This window comes from Pongo abelii, chromosome 4, assembly GCF_028885655.2.
Source record: "Pongo abelii isolate AG06213 chromosome 4, NHGRI_mPonAbe1-v2.0_pri, whole genome shotgun sequence".
In the NCBI taxonomy this organism is placed as follows: domain Eukaryota; kingdom Metazoa; phylum Chordata; class Mammalia; order Primates; family Hominidae; genus Pongo; species Pongo abelii.
Window position 1 is genome coordinate 35079789 of NC_071989.2, and position 20248 is coordinate 35100036.

Here is a 20248-nt window from a genome sequence, read left to right on the forward strand (position 1 = left end):
TGCCTCACTGCACCCATTCATGTTTTATAGTCATCAGCCCTGCTTTGCTCATTTCACTCTGAGCCTTTTCCAGCAGCCAAAAGGCTGATTTCTCTCAATAAACAGTCATTCAGTGAGTAGTGAGAAACTTGTATATGTGAAATGCCATGATGAACACTTTGGGAAATGTAACATAAAGAAGCCCTCAAAGGTTTTACAACTTAGTGTGGAAGGTGAACTACCTAGGGACATAACTATGAGGGAAGGCATTATAAGGTAAATGCCATGTAATTGATTTAAATAATGGGCTTCGGGAAGGTTGAATGAAATCATTTCTGGCAGAGACGATGGATTCAAGGGGGAGGTGGATTCAAGGGTTGTAAAAAAGGAGTAGGGTTTGGGTAGGTGGAAGAAGGGGTGGGCATTTCTGATGAAGAGGAAGGTGTGGGCCAAGGCATAAGGAAGGAAAGTGCCGTGTCTGTGGAGACAGCAGTAAGCAGCCTTGTCTGGCTAAGGTTAGGACTGGTAAGATGAACCTGGAAAGGAGAAGGGTACATTGAGCAGGCTAAGATTAAGATTGGTAAGATAAACCTGGAAAGGAGAAGGGTACATTGGGCAGGCTAAGGTTAGGATTGGTAAGATAAACCTGGAAAGGAGAAGCATACATTGGGCAGACCATGGTGTGGTTTTAAATACAGGCTAAGGAATTTGCAATTTATTTGACAGGCAAAGAGCACTAGTGGAGATTTTCCAGCAGGATGATAAAAATATCAAAGTGTACTTTTGGCAGGGTTAATCTAGCAGGGATGGAATGGAAGCCATCTCAGTCATCTAGGTCTAAAACTAGGCTGCCAGAGAGAATGGGTGAGAAGGTAAGGATTCAAGAGTCTACGAAAGACAGATACATTTATTTTTAAACCAGAAACCCACTTCTGGGAATCTTTCCTAAATACACACTGATAACATGGACAAGATTATTCTTTGCAGCATCATTCGTGATAGTAAAAGGTTGGAAACAAGCAAGTATCCATCAATAGGAAACTAGTACATACACACAGTGGGATATATGGAGTTTTAAAAAGAACATGAGGAATCTCTATATCCTTCTAGGGAAAGATCTCTTCAGGGAAAAGAGAATGCACAATGCAGTATAGTGTTTATAATACGCCTCTTTTTGTGTAAGAAAGAGGGAATAAGAAATGAGAATGTAGACTTATTTTTATATGAAAAACACCAAAGGGTACACAAGAATGAAACAAAAAAAAGTTACTTAGAGGGTGGTTGGGGACAAAGGGAACAGGATTGGAAGTGAGACCTCTCAGTGTTTACTTTTTCTTATAATTTTTAACTTTTCAACTATAGAAATGTGTTACCTATTCAAAAATGATTATTAAAAGACAGAGACCATTAAGAAGGAGTAGGCAGGACATGGTGTTCGGTTTGGGGTTGAGTGACAGTAAGGCCCAAAGATGACCATGATGTTTTGGGCCCCTGAAATTGCCATTTTCAGAGAGAAGTAGGTCAGAAAGGAAGTGGACTGGGAGAGGAATGCTGAGTCCAGTTTTTGATGTATAGATTTTGAATTGCAATAGGGAATCCACAAGTTGAGAATCGTTAATCTGAAAATCTGAAATCCAAAATTTTCCAAAATCTAAAACTTTTTGAATGCTGATGTGACGCTTAAAGGAAATGCTCATTGGAACATTTTGGATTTCAGATTTTCAGATTTCAGAGATGTTCGACTGGTTATCTGCAAATAATCCAAAAATCTCCCCCAATCCAGAACAGAATCTGAAATCTGAAACACTTCTGGTCTCAAGCATTTTGAATAAGTGATACTCAACCTGTAATACATTTTCACTTGTGCTGGAAATTTGGGACCAGAACTTGGAAGGAGAGAAGGAAAGGCATAAGCATGGAGGAATGAGACCAGAACTAAAGAGGAGAAATGGTAAATTATAAGCATAGAAGCCAAGGTTGAAGTAATAGGAGTTGATAAAACTTCCAAGAGGGAAGGAGAGAAGTGGAAGAAACAGAAAGACTTGGAAAAGGGACACATTAATGGTAGAGAACAAAGGACCTTGATAAAGAGTTAGCAAAGAATCAATTACAGAAGGTTTATAAAGGAGAAGCAGGTTGGTGCAGTGCCTTGGGAGCCAAACAGGTAAGGGTGTCTGATGCTGCAGTGAAATGCGGACTGAAAAACTGCAGTTGTATTCATTTATTAGGATGTTTTTGAGGGGACCTCAGAAAAACAGTTTCCCCATAATGGTTGGAGGAGAAGCCAGATCCCAGGGATGAAGGGAAGCAATAAGGACCAGAGGCTAGTGAAGATGATTTTACAAGAGAAGGAGATGCAGGAAGATTTTAGGCAAAGAGGAAGGAGCCAGTTAGAAGAGAGGGTTTAAAGATGTTTTTAATGGAGTAATTGATGGAATGGGATTCACAAGAGAATGTGAGGCTTTTGCAAAGCACAGTGTATAAAAGTTGGTTGGCTTGTTAAACAGAACAAGTGACACTAGAAGTGGACATCTATGGCCCACTGCCCTGGTGACGATCCTAATGAGCCTAGTGAGATGATCCAGCAGCTGAGAAAGGGCAGTCGGAGATCACCAGGGTAGTTTGGTTAACTAGTGGTGAACTGTTTTCAAGTGTTCAGGAAGGAAAATATGGTAACGTGGACAAGCAGTTTTCTGAAATTCTGCTTATTAATGAAACAGTAATTTAGTCAGCCTATTATTACTGGGAATCTTCCAGGTATTGGGGCTCTGTTACAAATGTTGCAAAATCCAGAAAAAGAAGCCTAAGTCATGCTTTCTTTGTCTAGTTGGTTAAAATAAAGACACAAAAACTGGTACAGAAACAACAGGGAATGATAAAAACCGGGTAATCTGACCCACAAGAAGCCTGATACCTACCTGAAGTGAGTCTGCATTTGAGAAGGCAAGCCTTTTACAAAGATTCTGTAAACAGTGCTATGAAAAATGTTCAAAATAAGTGCAAATATAGTAAATTACTCAAGAGAAATGGACCTTGGTAATAATAATAATAATACTAATAATGGCTAATAATATCTTCAAACTCACTTCATTCAGGTACTATTTAATCCTTTTTTTATATTAAATTAATCCTTGCGACAACTCTACAAGATATATTTTCATTACCATTTTGTAGGTGAATAAACAGGCACAGATAGATTAAGTAACTTTTTCAGGTCATAAGGATGTTCAAGTCATAATGACTAAACAAGGATTTGTACCTGGGAAGTCTGGCTCTAGACCCTGCTCTTTTAATTACCGTGCCACAGTAACTGCTTAAATATAGATGATGATCAAAGGTGACTGCTTCCTGGTGACAATAACAACCTCCAAAGATTGGGTAGCTCTGAGCAGATTTTCTCTGGCCTGAGTCAGTGTAGCAGAATCGATGATAGAATCCCAACCCAAACTAAAGCAAAATGATTGATATGTTTGTTGGACAGTCTTTGGACTAATTTTGCCATCTCATCAATATTTCCTTGTAATTTCTGAATCTTGGGCTCCAGAAGTAGGCCTTGCTGCCCCTCTGCCTTGTACCTTGAAAACTGCTGCACTGTCATTGCAGGTAGAAGGGTGGTATCCTTGGCTTGGGAGGGCAGATACAGAAAAGTGACTTGGTTTATGAAGCATCTTTCATAGATATATACAATAATAAATCTTATATACAGAGTGTTCTTTTTACATGAAAGAGGACGTACTTAGACTAAATAAATGTAAATTCATTTCAAAGTGTTGCTGATACTAAATTCATAGTACTTTTGTCATTATGAATTTTTTCAAGTAGTATGTGCTATGAAAATAGTTATCACAAGTGGAGGAAGCCATGCGGTTTTTTTAAAATATAAAAAGAGCTCTTTCATACTTGAAAAGGTTGGAAAACATTTGTCTAGAGCAGTGGTCTCCAAACTCAAGAGACAGCTCCCTTATCACTAAAAGAAACTTAAGCAAACAATCAATTACTTTTTATATGTGTATTTTAAATAGATTGTGTACAACAGTATTGATGTGTTATGTAATATTATAAATAGTAATAAAAATAGAAAAAGGCTTCAGATAAAAAAAAAAATAGAGAAGATTTGATTTCCCCCTCACACTCTTACGGCATCTTGCATACCCGTAGAGTTCATGCACTCCACTTTGGAGATCAGAGTGGATTCTGGGAAGGTGAAAGAAGTTTTTTCCCTTTAGGGCTTAAAATATAATAAATTGTTTTAAATCAAGAGCCTCGTTCAGTTTGCTTAAGCCCCATGTGGCTGCTCAGCTTTTCCATCATAAGGCCCACAATGTGGGGCCTAGTCGTGTGAAAGCGAGGAACTGTATGATTAATTAGCTGCTGAGCGGAGAGGAAAATTCTTCCTCCTGGGAATTGCACAACCAGCATGGGATACTTTGCAGGGAGGGTGCAAGCTTTCAAAGCCTCAGGGACTGCCTCAGAACAACTTTCTTGAGTGGTAGTTGTTTTATTTGACATTCACAAGCCCAGAAGGAGTGTCTGCTGATTTGGGGTGGTTTTTAGTAGCTCCTGCAGTTTCACCTTTCTTCTTCCTAAGGACCCAGGGAACTGTCTGAGTTTGGTTTTTATAGTCCTTAATGACACACTCCTAACGGCCCACCTACTTGTGGAAAATGACCTGCTTGATCAAAACACTTTCTCAGTTTTCTACTTTATTTTCTTGGTCTAAAGTAGCAATCTCAGCTTCCAGTATCCGAAGCAGAGTTTTCTGTGAGCTAACGAGTGATGCTGCCTTCTTCCTCCAGACCTGTGAAGACTCCCTGTTACATAACAGATCTAATTCCCCCTCCTCATCTGGGCATCTGCTATGGTTCGAGCATGTCCACTCCAAAGTTCAGGTGTTGCCACTGTGATAGCATCAAGAGGTGGGGCCTTTCAGAGGTGATTAGGCTATGAGGGCCCCTCCCTCATGAATGGGATTAAGGCCCTTATAAAAGAGGCTTTTTGTGGTGTTTGGTTCCTTTTCTCTTCCACTTTTCATCATATGTGGACGCAGCAAGAGGTCCCTCACAAGAAGCTGGTGTCTTCATCTTAGACTTTTCAGCCTCCAGAACTGTGAGAAATTTCTCTTCTTTATAAATTACCTGGTCTCAGGTATTCTGTTACAGCACCACATGCAAATTAAGACATCGTCCAAGATTTTTTACATATTCAATGCATAGCGTATACGTTTTTCTTTTTTTTTGAGACGGAATCTCACTCTGTTGTCTAGGCTGGAGTGCAGTAGTGCGATCTCAGCTCACTGCAAGCTCTGCCTCCAAGGTTCACGCCATTCTCCTGCCTCAACCTCCAGAGTAGCTGGGACTACAGGCGCCCGCCACCACGCCCAGCTAATTTTTTGTATTTTTTTTTTTAGTAGAGACAGGGTTTCACTGTGTTAGCCAGGATGGTCTCGATCCCCTGACCTCGTGATCCGCCCGCTTGGCCTCCCAAAGTGCTGGGATTACAGGCGTGAGCCACCGCGCCTGGGCTGCTTATACGTTTTTCAATTCAGAGTTTCCCTTCAGTCATCTTTCTACCTTCCCTAACCATCCTGTATCCACCCAACCTCATCCCCCAGTGCAGCACACATACATACACACACTTGCTTATTCTGTCTTCAAGGCCTCAAGCTATTTAATCCAAGGGGAAATCCCTCCTTGTATCAGTCAAAATCCTATCCACTCTTGAAAACCAAGATGAATCCTACTTCTTCTATAAAGATTTTACTAACTATGTGTTTCTCCAAGTGTTGTCCTCAGACAACCTTGCATTATTACCAAGATTAGTTCTTACAAGTGAGAATCCTTGGTTACCACCTGAAACATGGTTGCTTGTTTTAAGTGTGTATTCTTGGTTCTTATCCCAGAACTTGTGAGCTGTAACTATTGGAAGTGTGGGACAGGAATCTGCATTTTAATAGGGTGCTTATAATGCACAGTGCAATTTGAAGGCCACTCTTAGGACACAGCCCTCTCTTTCACCAGAGTCCATTTTTCTCTTTAGGTGAAACCTATAGAACAGATATTTGAGTATTCTTCAGAGACTTCTTGTCTCTGGATCACTTTTATTTATTTTTATTTTTGCAGTTTTTAATGAAAGGTGTATATAGGGATACTTTCCCCCTACATCTTCTCAAATGTTTCTTCCTCATATCTACTGTTTTTCTTTCCTACTAGGTGAGATTTGGCTTTCTGCTCAAGGATCTTTTTCTGTTCTTTTCCAGGTTTAGCCAAGTGATAGCTGCCTTGTTGGGGTCAATGCCCACATGGATAGTTGTGCCGTCAGCTGGAGTGCAGTGGTGCGATCTCAGCTCACTGCAACCTCCGCCTCCCGGGTTCAAGTGATTCCCCTGCCTCAGCCTCTCTAGTAGCTGGGACTTCAGGTGCACACCACCACACCCAACTAATTTTTGTATTTTTAGTAGAGATGGGGTTTCACCATGTTGGCCAGGATAGTCTCAATCTCCTGACCTTGTGATTCGCCCACCTTGGCCTCCCAAAGTGCTGGGATTACAGGCGTGAGCCACCACGCCCAGCCAGATGCCATATTTCTTCTGGTAAACCTGGATTACTTTGCCAGTTTGCTGACCTTTATAGTGTCCTTGCACAATCTGAAGTCCATCATCCTATTTGGGGGGCATGGATCAAGCATTGTACTTTTGTCTCAGCTCTTTGGAAAGAGGGGAAGACGTAATCTAGTGAATTTGGGAAGGTGCATTTGAAATGCTTTTTTATGGTTCTTGCTTTGGTCAGAAGTCACAAAAGAACTGAACTTTATTTTGACCACTGCTGCTTATACAGTGGTTGCAAAAGGGAAAAGGGACCTGGGTCACCCTTAGAACTCTCCCAGGGAAGACCATGTTCCCTTTCATTGCTGTAACTCATTCAGGAGGTGCACTTAGAACACGTGAGAGCTGCAGGTATCAAAGACAAACTTTTATATTTATCCTTATTGCCATTGACTTGCACCCATTCTGTGAAACTAGGCTTCAGGAGCCAAAGGCAGCTTGCTGAGTAGGACTGGAGCTGGTGGTGTGAAGTGAGGATTAGGGGCACAGTGGCCTACTTGGCAAGGGTGAATATGTTTACCAGCCCCTAGGTACCTGCAGAGAGAGGGCTGAAGGTGAACCCTACCTGTTGTTTTCAGTCTTCCCAAGTCTACCTCTGTTGACTGGACAAATAGCAGCTCGTGTAAGTGCCCAGGAACACCAGCAAAAAACAAAGGGAAAATAAGATGTGGCTGGAAAGGGGGCTGCTCTTTCACCCTTCATGCAATGCATATTTGAGGGGAACCTGGTGCTAAATCATTAGAGAACCTGCTTCTGGGTTGGGGTTTTGTATGTAGCAGAGCAGCTCCCTCACTGCAGTCTATGGAAAGTCAGCCCTGGACACAAGGTTTGTATTTTTAAATCTTTAAAAAGAAAAGAAAAGAAAAAGCAAGGGGAAAAACCCCACCAGTTCTGTCTAGCTGGGGTCTGGCCTTGCCTTTGTCTTCTTAGTTTGGGGCCTCACTGCATTTAGCAATTGCATTCTTTTTATGTGTGTTGTGTGACCAGTTAGTATCACCAGATTCATCTTAGATTGAAAAAAAAAAATCCCCAGATAGAAGTAATTGCATTCATAAGCCCTTGTATTTATACAATGCCTTTTCCAGAACACTCAATGCGCAGCATTCTATGGCATAACCTAATTTGTTCCTGGACTATCTCCATGTGTTTGGTAAGGGGCAGCTTCTATAATTATTATTGTTGTTCAACAGTTGGAGGATGGAGAAGCTTTGTGGGTTGAAAAGGTCACATGGCATTAGTAGTAGAATCAGGAATAGGATACTCACCTTCCATTCCTGTCTCTGTCTTGAGTTCCAACCTGAGGTATGAAGACTAATGTTGAGAGAGCTGAATAAGAACCACTTGTGGTGCAGATTGAAATGAGAGATTCCTGGACCCCAGTTCTCTAGAGATTCCCCACTCAGTAGGTCTCAAGTGGGGCCCAGGAATCTGTATTCTTTACAAGCATTTCCAATAATTCTGATTCACAGCCAGATTTAGGAACCAATGCTATAGACCATACGACAACAGCACTGCCCACTTTATCCCCTCCCAGGAATGTTTTTGACTGAAGCATGCCTTTTTAATGTCTGTCTTCTTGCTACCCACCCTCTAACTCCCCCAGGCCTCCCAGTTCAGGCCAAGAAACATGCTGCATCAGCCAAGAATACACTGTTGACCTGGAAGGCAAATATGACCTCAGATAAGGAGAAAGAGGAAATCCTGGAAGCTCTGGTCAAGCTGTACTACACTCTGGGCGTGGCCTGGCTCCTGCAGAACCGATATCCTTCCATTCCTAGCTGTGTTTAGTGTTCAGGGCCACAGGCCACACATGCCAGATGGGTCATCTCATACAGGAGGGTGGGAGATGGAACCAAGGCCTTGTAGATCTGTCCAACATCAAGGCCCTCCACAAGTCTCTCCTCTCCATCTAGAAGGGTGTGTATTCTCTTCATGTGTCTACTCATATAAGCTCTGAGTTGAGCCACGGAAGAGATTTCACTAGTGACATATCACCTAACCAGTCGAAGGTTTTCTGAGTCTGTTCTGCTCTTCACTGAGCACCCAAGAAAATCAGTATTAGCAATGAGGATGAGGGTGGTGGTGGTGGTGGTGTAGTGATGGAGAGAATGGGTGATAAATTAAAGCACAATTTGGCAAACTAGGCTGCACATTGTAATCCCCTGGGGAGCTTTTAAGAATTTCTGCTGTCTGTTCCTGCCCCAAAGATTTTGACTGAGAAGCTCTGAGGTACATCTGTTCATTGAAATTTTTAAAAGCCCTCCAGAGATTGTAATTTGCAGCCCAAAACCACTGATTTAACTGATTCTCGATGATTTTAGTTTTTTGAAATGCTCTTGTGGATACTGCCCATGAGGCTGGAGGCCAAGCAAAATAGACAAAACAAGTAGTTCTGCAAAACCCCAGAGGGGGACTGTTATATGTGCCTTTCCTTAGAACTGGGAATTCTGACAGCCTTTTGTACCATCTCCACTGGAAAGATGTTAAGGGCATTTGATGTTCACGAATCATCATGAGCACTCTTTGAGCCCATGTGTCCCCAGTCTCCTCCCTACACATCCCCCTCTCTACTTTTTTGGTCCTAATGTTCAACTTGCAAAATCTGATATGTGGCCTTCCTCTGTTATACCCTTAGCAGGGGGCTATTGAAAATGTGGGAAATAGAAGAATGTTTGGGAATTAAGGGGATTTTTGCTTTTCTGCTGTTTGCCTCTGGCCCAAAACCTGCTTTGCTTGGACTTTCTAAATGACCCAGAAAGTTCCTTTCAGCGTAATTAGTTCCTCTCTTTTACCATTCACAGGAACAGGCTTGGGAAAAATGAATAACTATTGTCACGCAGTAGATGCCTCTAAAGGAAATCGAGTGTAATTTACAGTTTCCATTCACTCCTGCAAACACTGCCTACCTACTCTAGTCTTGGATTCAGGCAACCACCACAGGAAACCCAAGCCCCTGTTCCTTTTCTAAAGAATTCTTGCTTCTTGACAATATAATACATGGAAAAGAAAGAACACAGTTAAGTACCCATTTTTAATATTGCTTCACTTTTCCAAGAGCCCCTTTTGTTTCCTTATCACCTGCTGTCCCTGTGCAGTGGATGTTAGTTTGAGTGCTTGGCATTTTCTTTGACTATTTCACTGGCAGAGAAGCCTATTTCAACCTGAAGAAGGCAGAGAGAAACATGAAGGAGCTGAAAGAATTATATAAAGGAGGTGTTTGTGAATTACAAGTCTCTGAGAACGACCTAACACTTGCTTTGGGCAGGTAAGATCTGGGCTTGGAGAAGCTGAGGCTTTTATGAATGAGACTTGGAATTACATGATATAAGGGAGAAAAATATTTAGAGTAAAAAAACCCAGAAACTCAAATGATAATAAAAGAGGCTCATATTTACCAAACGCATACACTGGGCATTTTGTGTACTGCCCCATTTAATAATCCTCACAACAGCCATTGAGGTAGTTGGTATGATTATTATTTTATTAAAGGGGGGTGATCAAGGAGACTGAAGCTGAGGTTAAACAAATTGTCCAAGATAACATAGCTTGTAAATATTGGATCTGTGATCTGAACTCACTCTTAGTCTTCCTTATACTTGCCTCTGACACCCACTCTAATATTGTATTTTTCTCTGAATTGCCACCTATTTTTGTCATTACATGTGACATTTTAGATGAAGGAACACTTAATGAAGACAATTAACTGGAAGCTGTGAAAGCCATGCACAGCATGTACATTTTTAAGGAAAGTTCTGTTCCATATGAAAACAAAGTTCATGGAATTTGTTTAAGCCGGAACAAGATTTAACTGTCTTGCTGTTGACTTAGGGATCCTCTGAGAATCAGAATAGAAATAAATGTGGGCCCATCAGATTATTAGAAGAAAAAGAATAAAGAGTTTACTGTTCCCTAGATTTTTCAAATATCTTTACATCCTTGAAAGCAATCTGTTTCCAAAACTGTAAGCACTTGGCACAGTAGGGTATATGACTGAATAGTAAGTAAATGAAATACATGCGTCATGTCTGCCTCCTCTAAACAACCATGAATCTAGAAGTCAAATGGGAAATGGGGAGATGTTGGAATGTCCAGAACTAAATCAAACTATTGACTTAAGTCCACAGGGCAATAAATTACAGTCTGGTGAATGTCTACTCCTGTCACATAGGGCCTAAAGTTTTTCTGCCTCATGTGAAAGATAGCCTTATTCTTTTTTCAGAAAAACTCTGGTGCTCATTGTATTCATCCATTCTCCAGTATTTATTGAATACCTTTTTATGCATGTCCTATTCTAAGTGTTAGAGTGCCTACTAAGTATAACTACATACTAGACACTGTTCTAAGTGCTTTACATAATTTATTTCACTTAGTCCTCATGACAGCCAATGAGGGTAGGTATTTCTATTATTTTCATTTAGATAGCTTTTCACTCTGCCACTGAGGCTGGAGTGCAGGGTGAAATCAGAACTCACTGAAACCTCGAACTCCTGGGCTCAGTCTCCTCAGTAGCTGAGACCACAGGCAAGACACCACCACACCTGGCTTACACATATATTTTTAACTCAACTTAGGAATACAAATATTGGAGTGAGGAGGAAGGAATATTGATTGTATATCTACTATATGTTAGGTGATTTTACACTTAATATTATTCTTCACAACAAATTTGCAGTATGAACTCAATTGTTTTATTTAGAAGGAAATGTAGGCTTGTAGAGTTTGAGAAAGCTCATAATTACCAGAACCAGCTTTGAACTACCCATGCTCTCATTTTTGCCTTGCTGTCTCTGGAAAGATAAACCTCAATGAGATATTGTTTTATCCTCATTTAAAAAAATTATATTCCCAACTTTGTTGTGGAAAATTTTGAAAATACAGACAGGTATGAAGAACAAATAAGCCGATTGTGATACCACCACACAGACATAACTGCTGTGAACATTTTGAGCAGATATATATGGATATCGATAACTATATCTCTATGTGGATCACATTCTAAGTGCAGCTTTATATCTTTTTCCTTTTAGCACATTTTTAATATCTTCCCATATCTGTCTAAAAAGAAAACATGACTTTTAATGTCTCTGAGGTATTTTATTGTATGATATGCTATAATTTATTTAATCACTCTCTTGGGGGAATATTTACATCTTTTTTTCTATCCTCACTCATTTTTAACTGAGGAGGAATTGGCCAAATTAAATGGAACAAAACAAAGCAAAAACTTTCTTTGGCCTGAAAGAGAGGGAATCAGAGGTAATAAAATTTTATTTTGATTTTAGAAAGTCTATGTTTATGGATAAATTATCCCATCTTGTGAATTCCTGGAAGCCATTTTTCCATTTGCTTTTTTAAAAAAATTAGACAACAGCACGACATAGTAATGGGTTTAATGAGTGGTCGTCAATGAAATCTGATGGGTAAAATGCAGGTTAATTGGAGTTTATTTACAGCAAGGCTGGATTTTTGAGCCAGCTACCAAGATGATGGGCCTGTGAACGCCAAATTCTTTAATTCTTGGAATCAGTTCCTTTTGTGTCTGCAAAGTAAGTGGCCTCTCTGTGACTTTCTATTTTCATCCCTTTTCTTGCAGAGCCTCCTTGGCCATCCACAGACTGAACCTAGCTCTGGCATACTTTGAAAAGGCAATTGGTGATGTTATTGCTGCCAAGGGTGATAGTACGTCAGATCTGATCAGCCTGTATGAGGAAGCTGCTCAGATAGAGCAGCTGAGGAGGAACCACAACCAGGCCATCCAGTACTTGCAGCAGGTCAGTGGGTTGGCCAGGGCCCAGGCTGTGTTGCCTTGTTTGGCCCCAGGCCTGCTTCTCAGGGCCAGGGAAGCATGGGCTTCTCAGAAGAACAAGGGCTGGAATTGATTCTATTTTAACCCTGACTTTCCTCCAGATCCACCTAAGAGCCCTTGATCAAACCTTAAATGACCAGGCCAGAGAACACTGACTCAGGTGGGCGAATGTGCTGTGTCATTGGCTGTGCAGACAGCACTTCCCCCTCCCCCTCTCATCTCTGTTGGTGCTGTAAAAAAGAAGCAAAATGTGAGTCTACTCCAAGGGAAAAAGATACAGGGACAACCGAACTTAAATCTTCAGCAAAAACAAAAGGCCTTTTTAAATGAAAAATCATGGTATTTTAGGGTAATGCTGTCATTTGTACTTTAAACTAGTCTAGCTGATTATATTTCCAAACCTAAGGTTAAACTAACAAAAGAGTGTTTCACTTGGAGGTAACTAACTTGACAAATGCCCAGGGGAAAACAAAACAAAACAAAACACAGGAAGGAATTTTGAGTCTATTATATTAGGGTACTTTTATGTATCATGTACTCGAAGCTGCTAAATTCGCCTTTTCTCTCTCCAAAGGAGAATGCTGCCTGTGGCTTCAAGTATCTCCCACAGTGACAAACATCAAAATACTGGATATCCTGTATCATAGAAAAGGTGCAATGCAATCTAACAGTATACATGAAAACAGACTCTGAAGAAAAGGCATTGCAAACAGTCTGACAGTCCACGATTATAAACATCACACAGTGGAGAGATGTCAGAGAATGCTGCTGTGAAGGCAGGGAGTCCACTGCTTACAGAGAAAGCCAGTCTGGTTTTTGTGTTCAAGACTTTCTTAAAGCAGTGGTTAGATCAGAATGAATAAAACAATAAATAGCAGTGTTTCCCAAAAGCACCAAAAGATAAGAGTTAAAATTTATGGAATGCTTTTTCTAAGTGCCCTAGAGGATATATCGATTCATTTAATCTGTACAGTAGCTCTATGAAGTAGGTACCATTATTATTTTATCTCATTTTAAGGATGAGAAAACTGAAGCACAAAGAGTTATAGCTAACTCAGCTGACATTGTATAGCTAACAAATAGTAAAGCAGGGATTTGAACTCCAAATCTGACCCTACAGCCTGTACTCATAACAACTCTGCTCTGTGTCTTGGCTCCAAAGTCTTCTCTGATAATCCCTCAGCTCTTTGAAACACCTCACAGTATTTGGCCTGTGAAATATTAAGCACAGGTGATTCTTTTGTGGCTGGTGGGTGTGGACTCAATGTTTTTCTCTTTCTCTTTTCTAAGTGTTACTCCTTCCATTTTAGCACAAATAATATAAAATCTAACACTTTTTTAGTGCTTACTATATGCTGGGTGGTGTTCTAACCACTTTACATATATTAAGCATTAATTTAGTTAATATTTACAACAACTTTTTGTAACAAATACTATTCTCATTATCCCTGATTTACATTTACAAGACTGCCTTCAAGACTGGAGTTCAGTCGTGAGACTGAGCTAAGGTTATGACTTTGTTTTTGCTATGCAATCCAATAAAAATTATACTAGCTAACATTTATTGAGAACTTACCATGTGATGAGTACCGTGTCCTGTGCTTTGCATATACCATCTCACTTAATCCTTCCCAAACCCTAATCAGTGGGAATTATATATTCCTTCTACGCATGAAGGTGAAATTACTTGCACAAGACTCACAGCTAGGAAGTGGCAGAGCTGGGACTCAAACTCACCTCTCATCTAAATCCACAGTGAATACTGTCATTGGGTGCTTACCTTGTCATGATTTTCTTTATTCCAGGCTCATTCTGTCTGTGTTTCTTTGTTCACTGAAGTCAGCCCCAAAACTGCAGAAACGAGTGCGTTACTGGCCAAAGCTTATGCCGTGTCTGGAGAGGCCCAGCACAGGGGTAGGTAAAAGAGGTAGCCTTGAAGTTATTTCCCAGTCACATGAGGGAAGCACATTGGCAAACAGTCTATCTAAAATTCTAATTAGCTATTTATTCCTGTAATGGAAAGATTAGATGGATCACAGTCTCATACAAAATCAATTACACATTAATTTAAACCTGATAATATACCCCTACATTTGTTGGAATATCAGTAACAAATAAATCATCTGATTTCTATATGCTTTATTTATTTTGAATCTCAGCGAGATTCACCTTCTTAACTAGTAGATATCACACATACTGTGAATGTGGCCTGTGCAGTATCGGTTGATGAGGACATCCAGTGATAAATGGGTAAAGCTTTACCTCCTCCACTTTCAGTCTCCTTGACTCTTTTCCTCTGGCTGACAAGAGAGAATGTTTGTTAGCAGAATTTTCTTGACCCATATTCAATAGTTAGATACTGGGGGTTACAGAGAAAGCCAACTGATTAATTTATGCTTCAACAATAGTTCTTTGTCTGGCAAGGTCATCTTTTTGAAAGTGGGTGGCTTTGGGAGAGACACAAATGAACCAGTGAGGGAGGACAGTGTATCATTCTCTGCTGGCTTGATCAGATTAATGGACACTGATGGATTCAGTGGCCTGTCAGGAGGAATTTAGGCTTCATGAAGATATAATTTGATCATTTTAAAACTGTCTATTTTCTTTGCTTATAAAAGTAACCTATTTGTGTATGTTATTTTCCAGTTAGAGAGAGGGACAGAATTATAGAGAAAGCTTTCCATCCTAGTTTTTTCAATGCTTGTATTCCCCATGTCATTAAATAAACATTTTTTTTCAGTTTGCAAAAGTTTTGATCTTTTAATTATTTTTTAAGCATAAACATCCATTGAAGACTTCCTGATTCTTTGCTTTTCAGCTAATCATCTTTCTCCTTTTAAGATTTCCTCGTCTATATTCACAGTATACATTCTCCATATACACTTGAACTTTTTAAGAGTAGTCTTTGTGGTTATAAGAAATTTAGTCTGTAAATATGTACAAATTTTGGCTTTTTTTTTAAGTGAGAAAAAACAAATGTTTATGTTTATAGAGTTGAGAGATTTCAAGTCCACCTCATTCTTTTCTTATATACTAATTTTTAACTTTAAAAATGTAGATTTTTATATTATATCATTCACTAAATTCCAGGTGGATTAACATTTTATGCATCAAAACTAAAAATGTAAATTAACGAGAAGAAAATACAGTACTGGAAAACAAATACTAAAATTAAAAATTGGAGGAAAGAACTTTTCTAAGCACACAAAGACATACTATAAAAGAAGAGTTTGATAGATTTCATTACAAAAAGGTCTAAAGTTTCTATCTGTCACAAAGTACCATAAATAAAAGTAAAAACAATGTAGTCAGGATGAACAGATAACCTGGATAGACCCATAACTATTTCTTTTTAATAAATTTGTAGTTAATCTTTTAAGAAAGAAATCTCCAGGCCCAGATGATTTCACTGGAGAATTCTATCTAGCATCTAAAGAAGGAATAACACCAATTCTACATAATCTGTCTCAGAAAACAGAAGAGGAGAAAACACTTTCTAATTTTATGAGGCCAGTATTACCCTGATATCAAAACTGGGCAAAGACATTACAAGAAAAAAGACGACTACAGTTCAAGACCTTTCATGTGTGTAGATGAAAAAAGCAACAAAATATATAGCAATATATAAATAACATACCATGATCAAATGAGATCCAGTGTGTTTAGGGTGGTATGGTCACAGACCACCGTGATCAAGTGAGGTTTTTTTCTTGAGGATGTCACACTGGTTTAATATTCAAATCTCAGTCAGTGTACCTCTACCATATTAACAGTCCAATCATGGAAAGCTCATGATTTTATCAGTTGTTGCAGAAAAAGCATGTGACAATATTCAACATCCTTTCATGAGGGAAGGAACTTCTTCAATCTGATAAAAGGCATATACAAAAAACCCTGCAGCTGATTTCATGCTTAGTGGTGAAAGACTGAGTACATTACCCCTTAAGATCAAGAACAAGGCAAGGATGTTCACTCTCACTGCTCCTATTCAGCAGAGTACTAGAAGTCCAGCAAATGCAAGAAGGCAAGAAAAATAAAATGGTCCCTATTTGCAGTCAAAATGATTGTCTCTGTAGAAAATGCCAAATAATCTACAAAAATCCTAGAACTAACATGTTTAAGTGTAGCAAGGTCACAGGATACAAGGTCAATGCACAAAACTTAATTGTATTTCTATATAGTAGCAACGAACAACTGGAAACAAAAATTTTAAAAAAATCACAATAGCCCCATCCCTGCAAATGAAATATTTAGGTATAAATCTATCAAAATATGTACAGTATTTATGTGCTGAAAACTACAAAACTGATGAAAGAAATTAAATATGACCTAAATAAATGCACATACTATGTATGGATTGGAAGACAATATAGTAAAGATATCAGCCTTCCAAGATTGATCTGCAGATTTAACATAATTATAATCAAAATCCCAACAGAAGCATTTGTAAATATAGACAAGCTGACTAAAATTTGTGTGAAAAAGCAAAGAAATTAGGATAGCTAAAATTGTTTTGGAAAAGCATACAGTTGGAGGAATCATAGTACTTGATTTTAAGATTTACTATAAAGCAGTAATCAAGACAATGTGATATATTGGTGAAGGGACAGAAACCAATAACATATCTCTCTATAATCAGACACCAATAATATCTCTAACAGAGATAGAATTAGTGGAACACAATGGAGTACAGAAATAGACCCGTATAATTATGGCCAATTAATTTTTGATAAATGTGCAAAAGTAATTCAGTATGGAAAGGATAGTCTTTAAAACAAATGATACTGCAACAACTGGATACTACATGCCAAAAAAAAAATTGGACTCTTACTCATGCCATACACAGACATTAATAATGGATCATTGTCCTAAATATAAGAGCTAAAATTTATATTTACATAGAAAAAAATAGGCTTTAAAAAAGTACCAAGGCCTGGATAAAAAATAAATACAGAGGCCAAGGTGAGAAGATCACTTGAAGCCAGGAATTTTATACTGGCTTGGGCAACATAGTGAGACCCCATCTCTACCAAAAAAAAAAGCTGGGTGTGGTAGCATGTGCCTATAGTCCTAGCTACTCAGGAGGCTGAAATGGGAGGATTGCTTGAGTTAAGGGTTCCAGTCTGCAGAGAGCTATAAGCGTGCCACTGCACTCCAGACTGGGTAACACGGTAAGACGCTGTCTCTAAAAATAATAAGGCTAAAATTCATGTGGAAAATAAGTTAAAATCATACTAGTAATTTAAAAAATAAAAGCAAAGTTACTCTTTTTGTCTAACAAATTGTCAAAATTTAAAAAAATGATAATACCAGGATTGATGAGATTTGATAAAAACTCTGGAGAGCAATTTGGCAGGATGTCACACATTTTAAAGCAGTATGTATCTTTAAAAATGCAAGATCAAAATTTCACCCATCCTATGTGAAAATTTTAAAAATTTAAAAATATATAGCAGTTGGCAAATTCATAACTAGTAGGAGTGAGTGTAAATTGATGTTAAATTTGGAGTCTAATTTGATAATATCTAGTAAAATTTAAAAGGAAACATGAATAAAGGTGTTCACTGTGTCACTGGTTGTAATTGTAAAAAATAACCCAAATATGTATCGATAAGTAAAAGGAAAATTTGGTGTATTCACTACATGGAATTTTGTAGTTGTTAAAAGAACCGGACTTGGGCTGGGCGGAGTGGCTCATGCCTGTAATCCCAGCACTTTGAGAGGCCGAGGCAGGTGTTTCGCCTGAGGTCAGGAGTTTGAGACCAGCCTGGCCAACATGGTGAAACCCCATTTCTACTAAAAGTACAAAAATTAGCCGGGCTTGGTGGCACGCGCCTGTAATCCCAGCTACTCAGGAGACTGAGACAGGAGACTTGCTTGAGCCCAGGAGGTGGAAGTTGCAGTGAGCCGAGATCACGCCATTGCACTCCAGCTTGGGTGACAGAGGGAGACTCCATCTCAAGAAAAAAAAAAAAAAGGACCGGACTATATCTATAGATATCAAGGTTAATTTTTTAAAAGTATTAAGGAAAAACAGTTGCATTTTTAGGACACACACAATAATACTATTATTTATAGTTACATTTAGGTAAACATTAAACTACAAAGTAAGATTTCATTAAAATGTAAACAGAATATGACTTTGTGAAGAGGTCTGTAAATCATATCCACACATACGTGCAGTCATACAAACTGTATAAAATGGTCATAACTATTTGATACAGCTGGAAGTAGATAAAGAGAACAAATTGCAAAGCATTTATTTTGAAAAAACTGCTGGAGCTTTGAGTAAAGAGAAAATCTGTGGCCCTCCTGCCTGGGGCTGCTTCCATCCACTGCCCCAGGTCGGTCCATGAGAATTGCAATGTTATCACCATGGGCTGCACAGGAGAACTGGCAGCTTTGCTGGCATTGGAGGCAGACTTAATATGATGAAAGGGATAAAAACCCACAGGTTTATCAGATAAAGGGGGCAAACTCTGGAGGAAATGAAAAAAGGAAAGCCTGCATGTTGACACTAGCCTGAAGTTGCTGTCCTGGTTGGTGTGAGTGGCATCAGAAATTTTAATGGGGAGACCACAGAAGGGCTAAATGAGCTCTCCCCACATCCCTGGATACCCACAAAACTACATACGTGTGTAGGGGATACTTGAAAGCCTAATAAAGAGTAACAACCAAAGAAGACTTGAAATGTGTGAGAGCTTGGAATGCATTTTTGTCTACATACAGAGCAGTTGACAGGATGGGCAACATATAGGCTGAAGGTATTTAAGCACAACCTCTGCCCAAATCAGTAGGTCAACACTAAGCTATGCAGACACAGGAGTGAACCCCAGAAATCCAGATTAAAAATAATAAGCACTAAAATTTGAGCAAAAACTTCTGGTTTCTGGTCTGGTATATAAGGAGTTTGGAAGTCATCACTTCATCCAAACAACAAGTAAAAAGCAAAATGAAATATTAACTCCTCTTAGATCTGTCATAGAGAACTGAGGTCACATGGCAAACCAGTGCCCCACAAATTGGAAAGACAGCAAAATAAAGAGAATCACAATATACCAAAGTAGAAATCTATCTCCACAGGAACCAGTACCACAGACTTGACTTAAAGAAATGTTAAAAAAAAGTTCTTCAGAGAAAAGGAAAATGATACAGAAATTCATAGGCACATAAGGAAACGAAGTGCACTGGAGAAGAAATGTGATCATAAAATAAAAAACTCATTTTTCCTATTCTTAATCTAACAAATAACAGTTTGTTCAAATTAGGAGCAGAAGGCAGGGATTAGGATTATTTTGTTACTATAAGGTACTATATAGTGTTATTTGTAAGTGAACTTGGAATGATTGTAAATGTATATTGAAAACTCCAGGGCAACCACTAAAAAGAGTTAAAAAAAAAAAGTGTAACTGATATGCTAAAAAGAGAAACTGGAATATATGAAATGCTCAATTTAACAACAAAAGGAGCTAGGTGCAGTGGCTCGTGCCTGTAACTCTAGCTACTCAGGAGGCAGAGGTGGGGAGATTGCTTGAGCCCAGGAGTTTGAGGCTGCTGTGAGTTATGATCACACCATTGCACTCCAGCCTAGGAGACAGAATGAAATCTTGTCTCTAAAAAAAAAAACAAAAATAAAATTTAAAAAGCAAAACCACAAAAGACAGGAAAAGAGTGAAAGACAAAAATAAGAGCAAAGAAAAAGGACCAACAAATAGAAAAGTAACAATATGGTAAATGTTAATCCAACTATATTAACAATTATTTTAAACATCAATGGTCTAAATAAACCAATGTAAAGAAAGATTTTCAGAGTGATCAAAACACAAGGCCCAACTGTATGTTGTCTACAGTAAATCCGCTTT

At 38.9% G+C, this 20248-nt stretch overlaps 1 protein-coding gene across 7 annotated transcripts in view; it reads left to right on the forward strand.

Annotated features, from left to right (window-relative positions):
• TTC23L (tetratricopeptide repeat domain 23 like) overlaps positions 1-20248 on the forward strand; it is a 62697-nt gene that overhangs the window by 17266 nt on the left and 25183 nt on the right. For all 7 annotated transcript variants that reach the window (XR_008525208.2, XR_008525209.2, XM_054555467.1 and 4 more), the window contains 4 exons: positions 8184-8340; positions 9720-9845; positions 12174-12351; positions 14192-14300. Coding sequence is in view for 5 of the 7 variants with exons in the window: in XM_054555467.1 (XP_054411442.1) it covers positions 8184-8340; positions 9720-9845; positions 12174-12351; positions 14192-14300 (570 nt within the window). In the remaining 2 variants the exon portion in view is untranslated. The remainder of the gene's footprint in view (positions 1-8183; positions 8341-9719; positions 9846-12173; positions 12352-14191; positions 14301-20248) is intronic.